Genomic DNA, 15,595 nt, shown 5'->3' with positions numbered 1-15,595 from the left:
GCTTGTACGGGAGGAAGGTGCGGGCCGCGGGAGAAGGAAAAGGCCGAGGGCAGTCGTGGTCAAACATAGCTATTTATTTTCTCTTATAAACAGCCTTCAGCTTCTTGTTGAAAAAAACCTAGAATTTAAATATTTTGTCCTGTCACATACAACAATCTGTATACATTATTTACAGCTCTCAAACACGTTGCGGATTCTCAGACATTCAATTTTTTTTTTTTTTTTTTTTTTTGTAAATCAAAAGCCGTTCTCCTTTAAAACTCAAATACCGCTCGGTGACTGGAAACAGAACGACATTGGCACGGTGAGCGTGCAGTAAGGATTCTGGTCTCACATTCCCCATTTTGCAATGCATTTTCCCCGGACTTTGAAAGATTCTAAAACAGGAGGCAATGTTAGTGTTGCTTCTGTACTATTTTATGAATCTCCTTTACAAATAGCCTTCTACTGAAACCTCACTCGCTCTTACTGCGTTCCTCTCTCCCCGTGTGCAGTGAGGGATGTGCTCCTGTAGTACTGAGCAACGCGGCCGTCCCACAGCAGCCGGAGAGAAGCGTTCCCTCTGCCACACTGCTCAGAAAATGGCAGAAGTTGCCAACTTACAAAAATAATGAGCATAGTTTAGTGGCTATAAAAATTAATTTCCCCTAAAAATACAATATTCTGTGAACGATTCAGGGAATTTGTTTCTAAAACAACAGCAATCCGACATTCATCTAGACTGCAGTCTTAACCTGGTATAAGGAAGCTGAAAGAAAAGCAGGACAGTACAAAGGTTCCACACTTACAAAGACGAATGTTAGTCTCATATCGTAAGATAAGACATCCAGGAAAAGAGGGCAGGCATTCATAAAACTGCTAGTGGTTTTAGTAGCACAGTTCAGAAAAAATAAAATAGCAATGAAGTAAACAAGATTCAGGGTAGAGTGATTCTAAGTGAAAGAAAAGCAAGGAGTCTGTATTCACACTGCACTTTTTTTAAAAAGTCCAACTAAAAGGGGGTGGTTTACGTACAGCCATAGAGCACTCTGGCAGGTAGGAAGGGGAAAGAGGCTGGTAAGAAAAAGAACAGCTACCCAAAAAGGATGTGTTCAGAATAAAATTGTGTCTCGTAGTTCAAGAGAAGAGGGAGGCAAGAAACAGAAAGGAACAATCTGAAAGGTACGTAAAGTCCATAGCAGCAAATAGGTATCCTTTACCTGTTAAAGGAGCATCAGGGAGACTGGAGCGCTCAGTCCTAAATACTGAACAAGGACAGCACTCCTCTCTATCTGGAAGTAAAAGCTAAAGTTCAAAGCTCCACATTGCATAGTAAGCAGTAAAAGAAACTTGGTACTTGCAGATGGGCTGTCAGCCCTTTGAAACCTGTTTTCTCCTCTCAGCTACCTGCAACAGCAGAATGTGGCATTTTTTTAATTGCAATTAAAATTAACTTGTATCCCTGACTTGAATGTAAAAGACCGCAAGCACAGCATACCCAACACCATCTCAACGGTGTCAACATTGGCAACGGTGACCGAATGTGATCAATTTCACAGAGTTTGCCCCATCCCGTCTAGAGGTAGATGACCTCCTGAAGTTACCACCAGAATCACTGACATGTTCAGTATGCTGGTAGCTGACAAACACCCCAAACAGCAGAGTTTAAGGACATTATTAACTGAAAGGCCTCAGCAAGCACTGGCGGCCCATCAGGACCTTCTGCTCCCAGTGACAATGAAGCAGAAAGGTTTTGTTTCAAAGCGCTCGTGACAGGTAACAGAATCCATCTGTAACATGGGCCTAAAGCAGCAGGTTTTCTTCAGGGTTCATTTCTCTGGGGTTTTTTTTGGGAGTGAGAGGTGTGCTCCCCCCAGACAATGCACTATTTTATAAACACATTCAATCTATCCAGATTCGGCTTGTAAAGCATGACTTTTGCGTAGCGTTTTGATGTGCCCTTACTTCAAAAGTGTAAACACACATGAACTTCTGGTCCCACATCTTTTTGAAGCAAAAAAAAAAAATTCAAAGCTGCAAATATAAACAGCATAGGGATGCTGAATCCCAAACACTGCACACATATCTTTAATGCTGTTTTTTTCAAGTGTTGTATAATTAACGTGTTCATACTGCTGTCAGACAAATCAAGATCTCCAAGCTTTTATTACATGCCTAGAAACTGTTCTGTAAAACTGCTTTTAGTGCCAGATACCAAATACAAAAAAAAATGCACCATCCCTTTAAGACTAATACTTTTCATAATACATTCAAATTTTGATTCAATGAACTGCAGCAGAACCCTCTGAATTTATAGAATTTGGTGTTTAAAAAAAAAAAAAAAAAAAAAAAAAAATACTCCCGAGTGGAAAATGAGGTGAACAACTGCAGTGGCATCAACCATAGCAAGTCCTCACTTTTAAGTATTCTTCTTTTGACGCAAAAACCGGTAAGACAGCTTTAAATCTGAAGCAGAGTATCTCCTGTTTAGCACCTTGGTGCAGACTTGTGCCACTCTCCAGTCTCATTGTAACGTGATAACAAGGGCTCTGGCGCTGGCTGAAAGGCTCCAGGAAGCATTATCAGCACAGAGAATGTACACACACAGCCTATTGAGCAGCACTGAGCAGTTTTCACTGGTAATTTTATCGAACTTTTAATATCAAACTGCATCTGCAGCACTCTTCACGCCTCTGTAGCTGGATGCCTATCTCCCTCTCAAGCTTCAAAGTTTCAGTCATTAAACACTTCTCAGTTAGAAGTATGCATAAAAGGCTGCGTGTGCAAGATGTTCTAAATTCAGCTTCCTGCATGACTGAAGTCCATTTAAAAAAGCGCACTTCAAATTCAGGAGCTGAGCTGCTTTTGCATAGTCAGCAGGATGCTCTCCACCTCCGTAACTGCAGTGATGTTAGTCTTTTGTGTTATTCGGTCCAGAGCTAACAGAGCCCTCCAGTCCTCCCCCCAGGGCTAGCTACAGCTGCCCAACCAGGCTCACAGTCACATCCAAATCAGATGTCAGGATCCTACTCAGTTAAAAACAAGTCTGCAGCTGAAAAGATGTCACAGATGATGTGCATAGTCCCTACAAGTATTGCATTCTCAGCTGCCACACAGCACCAAAAATAATAATACATGGGCAAAGGACTCCTGCAACTTTCCAGCACACGGGAGATTCTTGCTCATGGGAGCTCCTACTTTCTTAGCAGCATGTTACTCATCCCCTGACAGCAGCATTCAGATGTTAGACCACTGACTGAGCCTTCCACTGGCCAACAAAATTTCACGGGGCTGTTTGCCTGACCAGGTATGTCCTATGAACAGCAAATCTGACAAAAGCATTGGAGTGAATACTGCAGCTGTAAGTGACTTGCCCAAGTAAAAGGAAATTGTGTTTGTACCTCGTTTGTTTTTTCCTGCAGATCTTTTCCTATCCCTCAATTTGCTGAAGAGTTACCAGATACTAGGCACCTCTCTTCTTTATCTCCCAGCGATATGTATACACAGGGGAGAGTCAAGATTGTTACTGGCTGAGAGGTAAAACCTTACTCTTTTGAAAAGTTTCCAAGTTTGAAACTTGGAATTTGTCAAAACATTTGGGGGAAAACTCTCTTTTCATCATCAGCCTGACCCACCTGATTCTTCCAGTGTGGACTGTGATCAATCCAATCCAATCCCAATTCTCAGCATTAAGAAAAAATTGCAATTTCCTTTGATATTCACACAATTAGGAAAATGTCTTCATTCTGTGTGACACAAGAAGCTGAAACAGAGTAAATGAAATTTTCTCATGTCCTTAACTTACAAGCAGTTTCTACTGGACAACGACCTTGTCCTGCAAAGGAGCCAAAACATATTCTATGTTTTCTGAACTTTATTGAAGCTTCTAATGAAGCCAAGGACTGTCTGAATTACACAGGCTAAACCGCAGCTATTTTGCAAGCAGTTACTGTTATCTAACATATACTGTAACCAAACTTAAATTCACTATGAACACTACTGCATGACTACTCTTTACTACTCTTCAAGAAGACAGCTGGTTCCATTTCTAAATGAAAAGCTGTGAAATGAGCACACAAGGCCATTTTTCTAGTTCAATACTAGGTCTTCTTAACTGCTCTTAAGCCTGGTGAGAAAAAAAAAAAAGAGAAGTAACAAGTTTAAACTGATTTTCATTCTGACTAGGAAATTCAATTCCATTGAAGAATAACATTGTTCTTAAAATAAGTTATAGATGATTCTGAAATATATTATTTTAACTTAAAAGTAATGATTCTAGTCACTAAAATGAACATACATTTGTTATTGTGCTTAAATATTTCTTAGCTGGCTATATTAATGGCCACTTATATATTTTGCAGGCTGCTGTTTTTAGTCAAGCGGAGGTACCCAAAGCATATGCTCAACTTTTCTGCCTTACACCAACCTCGGCTTCACCTGTAAATTTCTGAGGTTCAAGAGTTACTCTGGTTGTACACACAGATCAATTGATGCATTCACATTATTAAGGTCCAAAAAAGGTGTTGTAGCAGAGTCACAATCTAGCAAAGCCTGGCAGTGTTAATCATCTAGTACATTACATTTGGCAACTAGTGATATCATGGGATAACATACTGCAGAACCTAATGCAGATTTCTTTGAATCCCAAATACAACAGCTTGGACAAGGCCCATGAGTGAACAACAGTCATCTGGGCAATGGGAAACCAGACTCTGATGTAGTTGCAGCAGAGATTTATAAGCCACTTTCTGTGGATCCTGCCAAAAGTTAACTTGTCACAAAGCCATTCTTGTGTCTGGTTTGAGACAACAGAAGGACAGAAAGGCAGAGAGACTGACACAGGTGAGGGAAGGAGACGTTTTGGTTACGTTTTCTCAGAAACAAAAGATGCACTTGCCAAATTTTAAACCGCTGCTATGTTCAAATTACTTTTCCAAAGTTCTGTAAATCTTTGGAGAGGGGTTAACAACTTAAAACAGGGAAGAACACCACTGTGTTAACATTAATCCTAAATGGTCCACAAAATTATCTTCCCTTCAAGATACATTCCCTACCTTGGAAAACACTGATCATCAGAGTTTCTTCACAGAGCTGGGCTTTTTATTTCTAACTTAGGAATATCATCTCATTAGTTATTTTTCAAAGCAGAGTTTTCTTAGTATTACTCTAGAGTAGTGACTATCTTCCCTCACTGTAGTTGTGCAAACTGACAGTTCATTTGGCAAATGCTTGGAAATTGAACGGAAGTGCCTGACTTGAGGTGGTATTTTATTCACCTGTTAAAAAAAAACATAAGAGCAACTATGAAAAGCAAAAACCAGTGCAACAGACATTAACTATTTGCTAACCACAGGTTCTCTGTAATTTTGACACCACCTTCTTCATTTTGATTTGGTGACTGGAGCTTCATCGTCACTTTTTGTTATAAGAAATATCTAGTTTTGAAAAAATTCTATATTAATCTCTCTAAAAAAATAAGACAAATATTTGTATTAAAAGCTGGAGATCATCGATTTAAGTAAGTTATGGCTTTTTTTTTTTTACTGTATTATATATATATGTATATATATATTTTTTTTTTCCTAAAACAAGTATCAGTAAGTATCTTGGGTGTTAGTTAATATTTTCTGTTTCCAGCAATGTTCAGTATCATATGTGCTTTGCACCTCAGAAGTGAGTCTGCCAAGGCACTTAGAGAATGTAAGGAAGTCTTTCAGGGACTTCAAGAGAATGGGCTACCATTGACACAATACAGAACCCATCCACCAGCAGAGTCAAACCCCCAACCAAGCACATTTCCTTTACAAACATTCAGCACCTGCTAAAATTCCACAATGAATATCAACTATCAAAAAAAAAAAAAGCTATGTACTGCATGTCACTAACAGACAAAAGATTTCCCCTAATAAAAGCACAGAGAGTAGATTTTGGCTGTTAGGAATAACAGCACAGGTTTTTCTTTTGTTTTTAAAAAACAAATGAACAAAAAAACAGATACCACACGCTTGCTTAAAGAAACAAGTGATTAAAAAAATCCTCTTCCTTTTATCTGTCCTTAGAGGTGAGTTTTTCAATCAGTTCTTGAAGTGGTGCAAGCTCTCTTCTGTCAATAAGGTTGAATTCCTGTAATAGGGATGAAGAGAAAGACAAACAAATGGGGTTTTATCCGTGTAGCTCAAGTAAGAAGTGTGATCCAGACAGAATTCATTTCACAGGCTCTTCATGACTAGGCCTTGCCACTACAGCATTTTCTGCCTGTCTGTCGTTATTTCAATAGCACAGTTTAACTGCCTAAAGATATTTTTTTCCCCCATTTAAGGGGAGGAAACTCACTAAGAAGATGCCCTGGGTTGAGCTGGGAAGGGAGAAAAATGTTGCAAGAATGCTCTTTTCAATCCTCAGTCAACAGTTTCAAAGACTGTCCTCCCTCTTTCTTTTATAAGGAATTACCATTCTATTTATTTGATAGTGAATACTTGATGGTATTCAATTTGGTAGCAAATGAACACTTCAGTGAAAACTTTTTAATTCCTTGAATACTTCTAGCTGTAAATATACATACAAATACAATGAGACACATCCTTAGAGCCTTACAGATATCTACTCAACTACAAATATACCAGCTGTTAAGAAACAGAATGGGTGTTACTTCGATAAATTCTTTTTCCAGATTATAACCATAACTATAATGTTCCTGCCACACTTACCTGAACAAAAAATATAAAGTGCTTGAAGGACGTGTTAAGATGTGCCTCCTCCTGTAGCTGAATCACCGGATCAAAGTGCTGGTGATAAATGTGAGCATAAACTCGGAAGAGACGCTTTAAAATCGTCTTTGCCACTGACATAAAATTCTTTGGGAACGGTACACCTAGAAATAAAGAAACAGGTAGCTTATTTTTAAATGCCCATGCCACGTTCATTTATTTTGAAAGCCATTACAACCCAACCTTATCTCTTGGCTCCAACTGTACCTTCTGCAGATAGGGCTGTTACATTTCACTCAGCAATTCTGCCTGTAAACCATATGATGTAGTTCGACTGATACACAATGACAAGCTCATTAGAAGAACACAGGGAGATGTTTCTCTCCCTCCTGTAATCCAGTGGCTTATGAACTCATCCCAAAACAAACTGGACTATATTTCTACACTGAACCCACCTAGCTACAGCTTCCAGCTTCTACGCCTTGTCACATAACAGGATAGCTCCTCGGAGAACTTTCTCTGACTGAGAATCTTCTTGCTGCACGGGTGGATTCAGATGCTCAAACAGAGGCATCTAATACAAATATATAAGACCTCTCGGTACCTGCTTGGCCTCTGACAGCCAATGCAGATAAGTAGAAGTCTCCAGCAGGCTCTGAGTCTCACTGAAGGCCCTGTGCGGGTGTCAGAGAAAACACAGGATACCCCTAAGTGACACCAGATAACTTTGCATAGGTAGCTGAAACTCGCTTTTAGTATTAGCAACATTGTTTTTCAGTTCTCTTGGCTAGGGTGAAGTAAGAAAAAATGCCCTCTTACCACTTCATTAGGAGAAGCTGTACTAATATTGAACTGGTACTGGAACATTCACAAAACGCTCTCTTACGTGCCTCATGAAGAGAATCTATTTCCATCCTGCTTATCACCTGAGCCTGAGGCCACTGCTTTCTTACTTTTGCTAAGTAACTCTGACACATGCTCCTTTCAGTCATTTCAGTGAAAATGACAGAGGACATGTAAAATCAGCTTCAACAGTAGCTCTTCATCAGTGTACAAGTCACTGGGAGCAATAATCTATTCAGCCAACACATCCACAGACTAAAAAAAGACATTTATCAGCCACCTAAGTAGATCAAGCCTGACTAACTTCTCCTCACATAGCAGATTTCCCAGTCAGCTTAGTTCTTTTGGAGTCTTTCCAATTTGTGAAGTCCTGTATGAAGGCCAGAGGCCAAAGCTGTATGCTGGTAGTAAACTGTGATCTCAATAATGCTTTCAAATACTGAAAATACAATTTCCATGCTCTATTAAAGCTTGTCCTGCTTATATATACACATCACATTTCCAACACTGGCTACAGCATCGCATGGGAAGTTCATTTTTAATTGCTTATCCACTGTGGTCTTTAAGTCCCTTTTCACATCATTGCATTTCAAAAAATACATCCTATTTAAAAAAAAAAAAAGTCTTCACAGAAATATATGCTGCAGAGAAAGATCAAGTCCTGATGTAGTTTTTTAAGCAGCACAGTAAGCATTCAGTATCATTCTTTTTAGTAGCAGATTTCTACCCCAGCTCTGAACTCTACCCTGAAACACTAAAACAACTGCCACAGGAAGAGAAGACACTATGCTCCCATCTACTGAGCAGGGAGGACTTAGATTTCTGTCACTTCTTCCCAAACTAACCAGCCTTCTTTGCATATTTGTTCACTGTAAGTAAAAACAAATGCCACTTGATTCTGACAGGTGGCCCTGTTTCTCTGAATAAGCTTACTGAAAATGTGTCAAATGCCTCAGAAACTATTCACAAAATACAAGCAATTAAGAGGTCTCCCTCCCTTTCTCCACAATGGATCATAAGCCTATGAGTAGTACTGTACTGGAAAATTGTCAATTAGGAGCTTAGAACAAATAGTCCTTCATGTCTCCAACAGGATTTTCTTCTCGTTGTCATTTCAGAACGAGTGGTTGTTCATTATTTTCTGAAAAAAACACTCTTAAATATATATCTCTCATCTTCACTTCAAAAGAAAATAAAATCATGCATTTAGGATCAAAGATGCAATTCCTCTTCTTAGAGGTAAAGGCTAAGAGAAGTTCCCAATGAGGACCAAGTGTCCGTCCTTCGTTGAAAACCTGCTAGTTCGCACCAGTTTACTGGTTATAAGATACAGAGACCCTCCTACTTATTTTTAAGGAAACAAACTATCTTTTATAATTATAAAAAAGCTCACATCAGATTTTATCAGAAAGGACAATTACTAAGTAGAAACAATACTTTCTGCATCAGAGTTGGCTAGATGTTTATTAAAAATATTAACACGTGGATTAGAGTTCATGTACACATTAATTCTATCTTAACAGATAAAAGCGCCTTTCCAAACATAATGTTACCTTTATATTTGTCCTATCTGAGCTCGAGTCATGTAGACCCTTCAATGCTACAAGACTTAAATATTTCTGTACAGCCATAATCCAAATACATTGTTCAATGTTACTTGTTTACCTATTTTAGAAGGAAATAGTGTTTCATCATCCAGTTGATCCTGGACCCAAGTCATCAGGTAATCAATGTACTTTGGCGCAGAGCACTTAATTGGTTTCTTTATGTTTGTCCCATCTGCCCAATGGTACTCGTATCTGGGTTGGGACAACAACAAGAAGACATTTCTTAATACAGGTGAATCATTCGTAACACAGCCTGGAAGGTCGCTCTTCCTGCACCGCTCCCCATACCCACACCCTCCCACAGCCCTCCCTTGAAGCTAAGGTCCAAAAGCTGCCAATGTCACCTGCAACTGCTCTGGACCCAACCTGCAATCCTACTTCAGCAAGCCACCCTTCTATAGCCTGTGAAGGCTTCCAAAAAATTCCTTTTTCACAGGCACAACTCATTCATCCTTGGTTCTAACACTCCTGCCAAAATATACATGGCAACCTATGGTTAAAGCATCCCCGTACATCAAAAAGGTGCTGTAGGAGTAAGCTTCCAAACTGCACACAGAGCGTTTCTGCTTGAAAAGGCAACAGCTACTTTTCCTTTCTTTAAGGCAGCCTGGGTTGTTTCTGTTTGTTTTTGAAGAAAAAAGGCTTACAAGTTTTGCCTAAGTGATAAGCAAACTACACTGGCTCTTGCCAGTGTTCCTAAATTATGATTGTATTAAGAGATTAGGAAGAGATTCAGAGGTAAATTAATGCCAAGGAATACTATTTAAGAACTGGAAGCAAGTATAATGTGCACTTCAGTAAACAGTTTTGAGCAAGGTTCTAGATTAAATAGTTGTCCTTAGGTTGCATCTAATAGTTTAGCGTTGCCATGCAGCACACAAACTACACTAAGATTCCAAAAGTCTCAGTATCCAGATATACCACCGACTCACTGGGTAGTTTCAGTATGCCTTTTAGCTTAGTTTTTCCTATCTGTAAATAAGGTGACATCACACCTTTACAAAACACTGGTGTCATCATGGAGCAATAAAATGTGTACTGTTTTTATCCTTCTCTATTTGTAAGGCTAATCATGCTGACACGTAGCTTATTTAATGAGTAGGTTCCAGCTTCATTCATTTCACAGGTACCATTTGAACCTGGGGAATCATAAAAGCCATGGAAATGAAATTAGAATTTAAAAATTAGAAATGAAATTCATGACCATCATAATGAAATTAGAATGGAACAGATTTTTTGACTGACTTAGGGAGTGCAAATCCATACAAGACCAGACGTAGGAGAAGACAGCTTATCTTGGGAACACATAGCTGGAAAAAGGAAAAAACAACCACATTTGATGCTCATAGTCTGACAATATCAGCTTTCAAGGGAACCACAGTGTTCCTTTCTATTTCTTGCCAAGTACCAATGTGTATGTCTTAATATTCCCTGCCAAACTATAACGTCTCAGCAGGTTTGTTTTTTTACCCATGTCTGGTTTAGGCCAGGCAGCCCTGCTCAGCCAGCCAGAAAGCTCAGCCTGAAGCAAAAGGGACTGCTGAGCTCTGTGGCTCTGAGATCCTCCCACAGAAATAAACGCACAGTGGGTCAGATGGCTCCACTCCCCACTTTATTAATAAAAAGTCAATGGCAGGGGTGGTACTGTCAGGTCATTCATGCTTTTACAGCAAACACACCCACCACATAGAAGATCTGTCCCAGCTCTTTTTAAAAGATTTCAAAGAGATGTTATTACTGGTCAGTACTTCACACGGACGATAAAATGCTTAACTGTTCTATTTCAGTACAGCTGCACCTTACCACAGTGTTTGGGTTGCAAACAATGCTATTCGAACTCTACCTGGCTATCTGCACTTAGTATCGGGGAATTGGGGTATTTGGGAAGATCTTCAGTTTTCAAGACCATAAACATCATTTTATACAAATGAAAATTCTCTGCAAGTCTTAACCATATCTAATTGATTTGGCTTGACATTTTAACAAATTTGGTTTTGTGAGAACAATAACTGAAGAAATATTTTCACAATACACAAATTTTATGATTGATTATGAGTGTGCTGCTAACATTGTATTAAAAAGGCTTATTTTGCTAATGGTAAAGAAATCAGAAGGTCTGAAAGCATTTTTAAATTGTATCTCAAAATTCATGAGAAAATTCTATACACATTGAACAGACCACAGCACTTCTAGCATAAAAAAAAATTGAAATTTACAAAGAATAAGAAAAAAAAAAATCAGTATTCCTTACCACCCAGCATTACCTTAACAATGAGATTTAAGTGTTAATAACACAGGACAAATGCCAACTCTTAGCTAAGGTGCCAGATTCAGTATAGAGACAAATAGAATAACAAGAGGAAAACTAAGCTAAATGCTAGATCTCATCCAAATAGCATGTATCCCTTAGAAGCCTGCTCTCCCTGCATTTTTAGAGGAAGAAGTGCCATAGAATTACCTTTAAAGTAACACAGCTCTTAAGAAACACTGAAAACATACCCTGACAAAAGTGAATACAAATTCCCCATGCACAGTGGGCATGTAACCCTCACCAAGTCAAAAAGCTCAGCGTCAAGAAAAGGCAAAAGGAGTAGCATTGCAGAGAGATGTGGGGGTATTTCACTGACTTGATTCATTGATTATTTCTTTACTTATTGGCAAGGATACACTGGGCAGAAAACAGCACATGAACATTCAAGGATGGTACATTGCACCCATGGGGGATTTATGGTAGAATCATAGAATGGCTGGGGGTGGAAGGGAACTCAAGGATCACCAAGCTCCAACGCCCCTGCCGCAGGCAGGGCCGCCAACCTCCACATCTAATACTAGACCAGGCTGCCCAGGGCCCCATCCAACCTGCCCTTGAACATCTCCAGGAATGGGGCATCCACAACCTCTCCGCACAGCCTGTGCCAGCACCTCACCACCCTCTCTGTAAAGAACTTCCCCCAATATCCAACCTAAATCTTCCCTCCTTCAACTTAAAACCATTTCCCTTTGTCCTGCCACTACCCTTTTGAAGAGTTGACTCCCTTCCCGTTTGTAGGTGTCTCTTAGGTACTGGAAGGCTGCAATGAGGTCACACTGCAGCCTTCTCTGCTCCAGGCTGAGCAAGCCCAGCTCCCTCAGCCTATCTTTGTAGGGGAGGTGCTCTAGCCCTCTGATCATCTTCGTGGCCCTCCTCTGGAACCTCTCTATCAGCTCCCTGTCTTTCTTGTACTGGGGGCCCCAGACCTGGACACAGTACTCCAGATGGGGCCTCACGAGGGCAGAGTAGAAAGGGCCCCTCTTCTGATGGAGCCCAGGATACTATTTGCTTTCCAAGCTGTCCAGAGTGTTGAGTTATTTGAAATCCAAACTTAGAAGCACTGGGAACCTACAAGCCTCATGACAATCAAAATGCTCTCACCACCACTAAGGGAGCTTAACCAACTCAACCAAATGCCTAAACATGGATTTCAGAGCCGCTGTCCAGAAATCCAGCAACCATGTCTTTCCTCCTTGTTCTTACAACTTACAACCATGGAGGAAAAGAAAGAAAATACCCCTTGCACCATACTGCTCAATATACACATTACTTTTATGCAAGTTCTTAACGTATTTATCGTGCCTGTTGCATTGATGGTATATAAGCATAGGAAGAAATGCTAACGAACTAAAGTTTTTTTGGGTAGAAAATGTTTGGTTTTTGCAGATGTGAAAAGAGTGGAACACTATCACGAGAAACCATATATTTTGGAGCAAACCAAATGGATAATTTTCTCAAACAATTAGACAATGACTTGTGCAGCAAGCACAAGAGATCTATTTTTGATCTTTATGTCAATCCTTTATTAACTCTGTTAAAGATTAATTCAGCAATCCTTCCAACAAAGAGAAGTCCAAAAGAAATTGAAGGGACCCCACAGCATGCTTCATGTCAGCAGACAGGCCGAATCGGCTCTCAGGAAGTACTTTATCATTCCTAACCTAACAGCAGCAGTCAGCTCCCCACCTCCCACCTGGACCAAGAAGCTTTTGGGGGGTCCTCAAAATTGATGTGCTGTGCAAGATCACTGCCAAGATGAATGAGTGGGCCCAAGCACTACCCACACAGCCCCAAGCATTTATTTATCACATCTGGTTTAGTTTTTCCATAGACTGATACAGGTTTGTCAGTTGTGCTGTAACAACTGTGACTAAGCCACAGTGAGTTCCAAACAGCTACATACGCATTAGCAGGTTACAGTCCTTTTTATAATATACGGACCAGAAGTGTTTTTCCAGTGGGAATACGTAGCCCTGAGTCTGTAAAATACCAGCGTACTCTAAACTCAGAGTTATTAAAATAAACAGAAAGGTTCAAGTGTGGATGAATTATACTGGCTTGCAAGTGACTTACAGGACTTAACTTGTAGAGAAAAAAAATAAACAAATTACAGGAAATTAAGACTGTAAAGCCATAGAGTGCTTGGTGCTTTTAGTTCTCCCCACGCTACTGCTGCCTAACCTGTTTCAAGAGACCTTATGGAACTTGTTCCAGCTAACCCACGCTCTTCTATCTGAAAGAGATGAGTATGCAGTAATGGTGGCAGCTCAGCCGTGGCTGTTAGCAGTCAGCAATCTTCAGCCTAGAAGCATTAAGGAACTCATAAGACCCAATGTGTTGAGCCAGAAGATAACATGAAACAGAGATAAGAAACAGGAAAAAAAAAAAAAACCCTGTAAATAGCAGTGCTGTTACACTAACACTAAAACTAGGGCCTCCATTAAAAAAAAAAAAATCTGCGGGTCACCTGTAACCTAAAGAATGGCCATGCTCATTCAAGCCAAAAGCATAGTGCTCACTCTGCTGCCAAGCACTGCAGCCTCACCCATCTCCGTTCCTGTGCCTGCCTGGCCCAGGCCCCTCCAACACATGAACACTTTGGACCTTCTTTTGCAAAACCCACCCCTGAGCACAGGTGGGGCTACAGACTTTAGGGAATGCTCTGCAAGTCCTAGGGATAAGGCCACCTAATTAAAACTTGGCAGAATGCATTTCGTAGCTCCTAGTGTCTCTTTTTTAGCCTGCTTCATAACTGCTTGAGCACTACATAAATTTTTGTCAACGGTTATCGGTCTCTTTGGAGAGAAATAAATTGTTCAGACTGGCAGTCAGAAAGCTAAGCCATTAATAATTAACCTCCATCCCCAAGTAACTGCTTCTCATCAGGCAAACAATAAAGCAAACAAATATTTTCATGCTCTCATTTAATAACCAAGAGCCTGTTCTGCATGCCGAAGCACAAAGCAGACAATGGGCTACGTCACTGCACAAGCTCATTCCAAAGTTCGTTTGTATAACAGTAAACTTCTTTCTTTTGTATTTTCACCCCCTTCCCTGTTTAGCAGCAGCACATCTGCCTGCCCACGCTGCTTTTGGCGTTCCGCAGCAGCCATCATTAGCTTAATAACACAGCACCAAACCTTTTCTTGGTCTGGCTGCTTTTTCCTTGCAGAGCTCATACCCTCCCAGTCTCAGCAGCTCTCCCCCCTGCAGCTCTCTTTTGCTTGCCCTCAGCTCCCCACCTTGCTGGCTGGGATCACTGCCTTCAGACAGTAACAACATACGTCATTAGAAAACAGGAAAAGGTGGAGGAGAGGATTGTTTTTCTTTGTTGCTTATTTAAGATTGTAACGTAAAAAGGAAGCAGTGCTTTCCCATCACTACTCGCTTACAAATTCAGGTATTTTCCTCTCTGAAAAACACTAAGAAGCTGAAGAGCAAACAAAAACACAATGCTGGGTGTCTGCACAAAAGTGTAAGCAACAATCAAGGAAGTGAAACTTCACCGAGTGAAAGGGCAGGGAATTCTTACTCAGACTACTCAAACCTGCGCCAAGTTTCTTTCTATAGTACCTAGTCAAACACCTAAAAGAAAGATTTTGCTTATTCCTAGTTGAATGCCTGCAGATGAAAGCTTCAAGTCTTAATTTAAGAAGGTCTCATTAACATTTCGGAACGAGCAAGCAGTTCTGACGGTCAGGCTACTTCCCAGGCTAAGTAAAACAATTACTATAAAAACCTTTCAATTCCCCACTCCTACAAAGGTTCAAGCTTTTTCCCTCCACACATAACAAAAGAAGACATCCTTTCTACTCACAGAGGTTATCCTTTCTCCGGCACTCAGCTGAGCCAGTCTCTTTCGAATGCAAAATCACCTCAAGAACTGCACACTGAACAATGAGTAAAAATGATCTTACTTTGGGCCAGCAGACATCACGGGGCAACTCTCCTCTGTGCAGAAGTCCGTAATGGTTCCATAAAGCATATTGATCTGGTTGAAGAAGTCGACAGCTGCAAAGCATTTAAACCATTCATTATCACTCTGCAGTTTAATTGCCAAACAAGCTTCCTACAGGCTAAACTGTACAACATATGCTGCTGAAAAGGGTCCTGAATTATTTGTATGATAAAACCTCATTAATCCTGCT

The 15,595-nt window shown here is 40.3% G+C and overlaps 1 protein-coding gene across 3 annotated transcripts in view; it reads right to left on the bottom strand.

Moving 5' to 3' along the window:
- Positions 57-15,595, bottom strand: part of MOB1B (MOB kinase activator 1B) — a 39,877-nt gene continuing 24,338 nt past the window's right edge. For all 3 annotated transcript variants that reach the window (XM_021396774.1, XM_021396776.1, XM_021396775.1), the window contains exons 3-6: positions 15,365-15,458; positions 9,195-9,328; positions 6,687-6,850; positions 57-6,102 (exon numbers count right to left, since the gene is read on the bottom strand). In XM_021396774.1, the coding sequence (XP_021252449.1) occupies positions 6,025-6,102; positions 6,687-6,850; positions 9,195-9,328; positions 15,365-15,458 (470 nt within the window). In that variant the 3' untranslated portion in view covers positions 57-6,024. The remainder of the gene's footprint in view (positions 6,103-6,686; positions 6,851-9,194; positions 9,329-15,364; positions 15,459-15,595) is intronic.

The sequence above is a fragment of the Numida meleagris genome, chromosome 4 (assembly GCF_002078875.1).
Source record: "Numida meleagris isolate 19003 breed g44 Domestic line chromosome 4, NumMel1.0, whole genome shotgun sequence".
Lineage (NCBI taxonomy): Eukaryota > Metazoa > Chordata > Aves > Galliformes > Numididae > Numida > Numida meleagris.
Note: the sequence above shows the minus strand (reverse complement) of the source record. Positions and strands in the feature narration are given on the sequence as shown.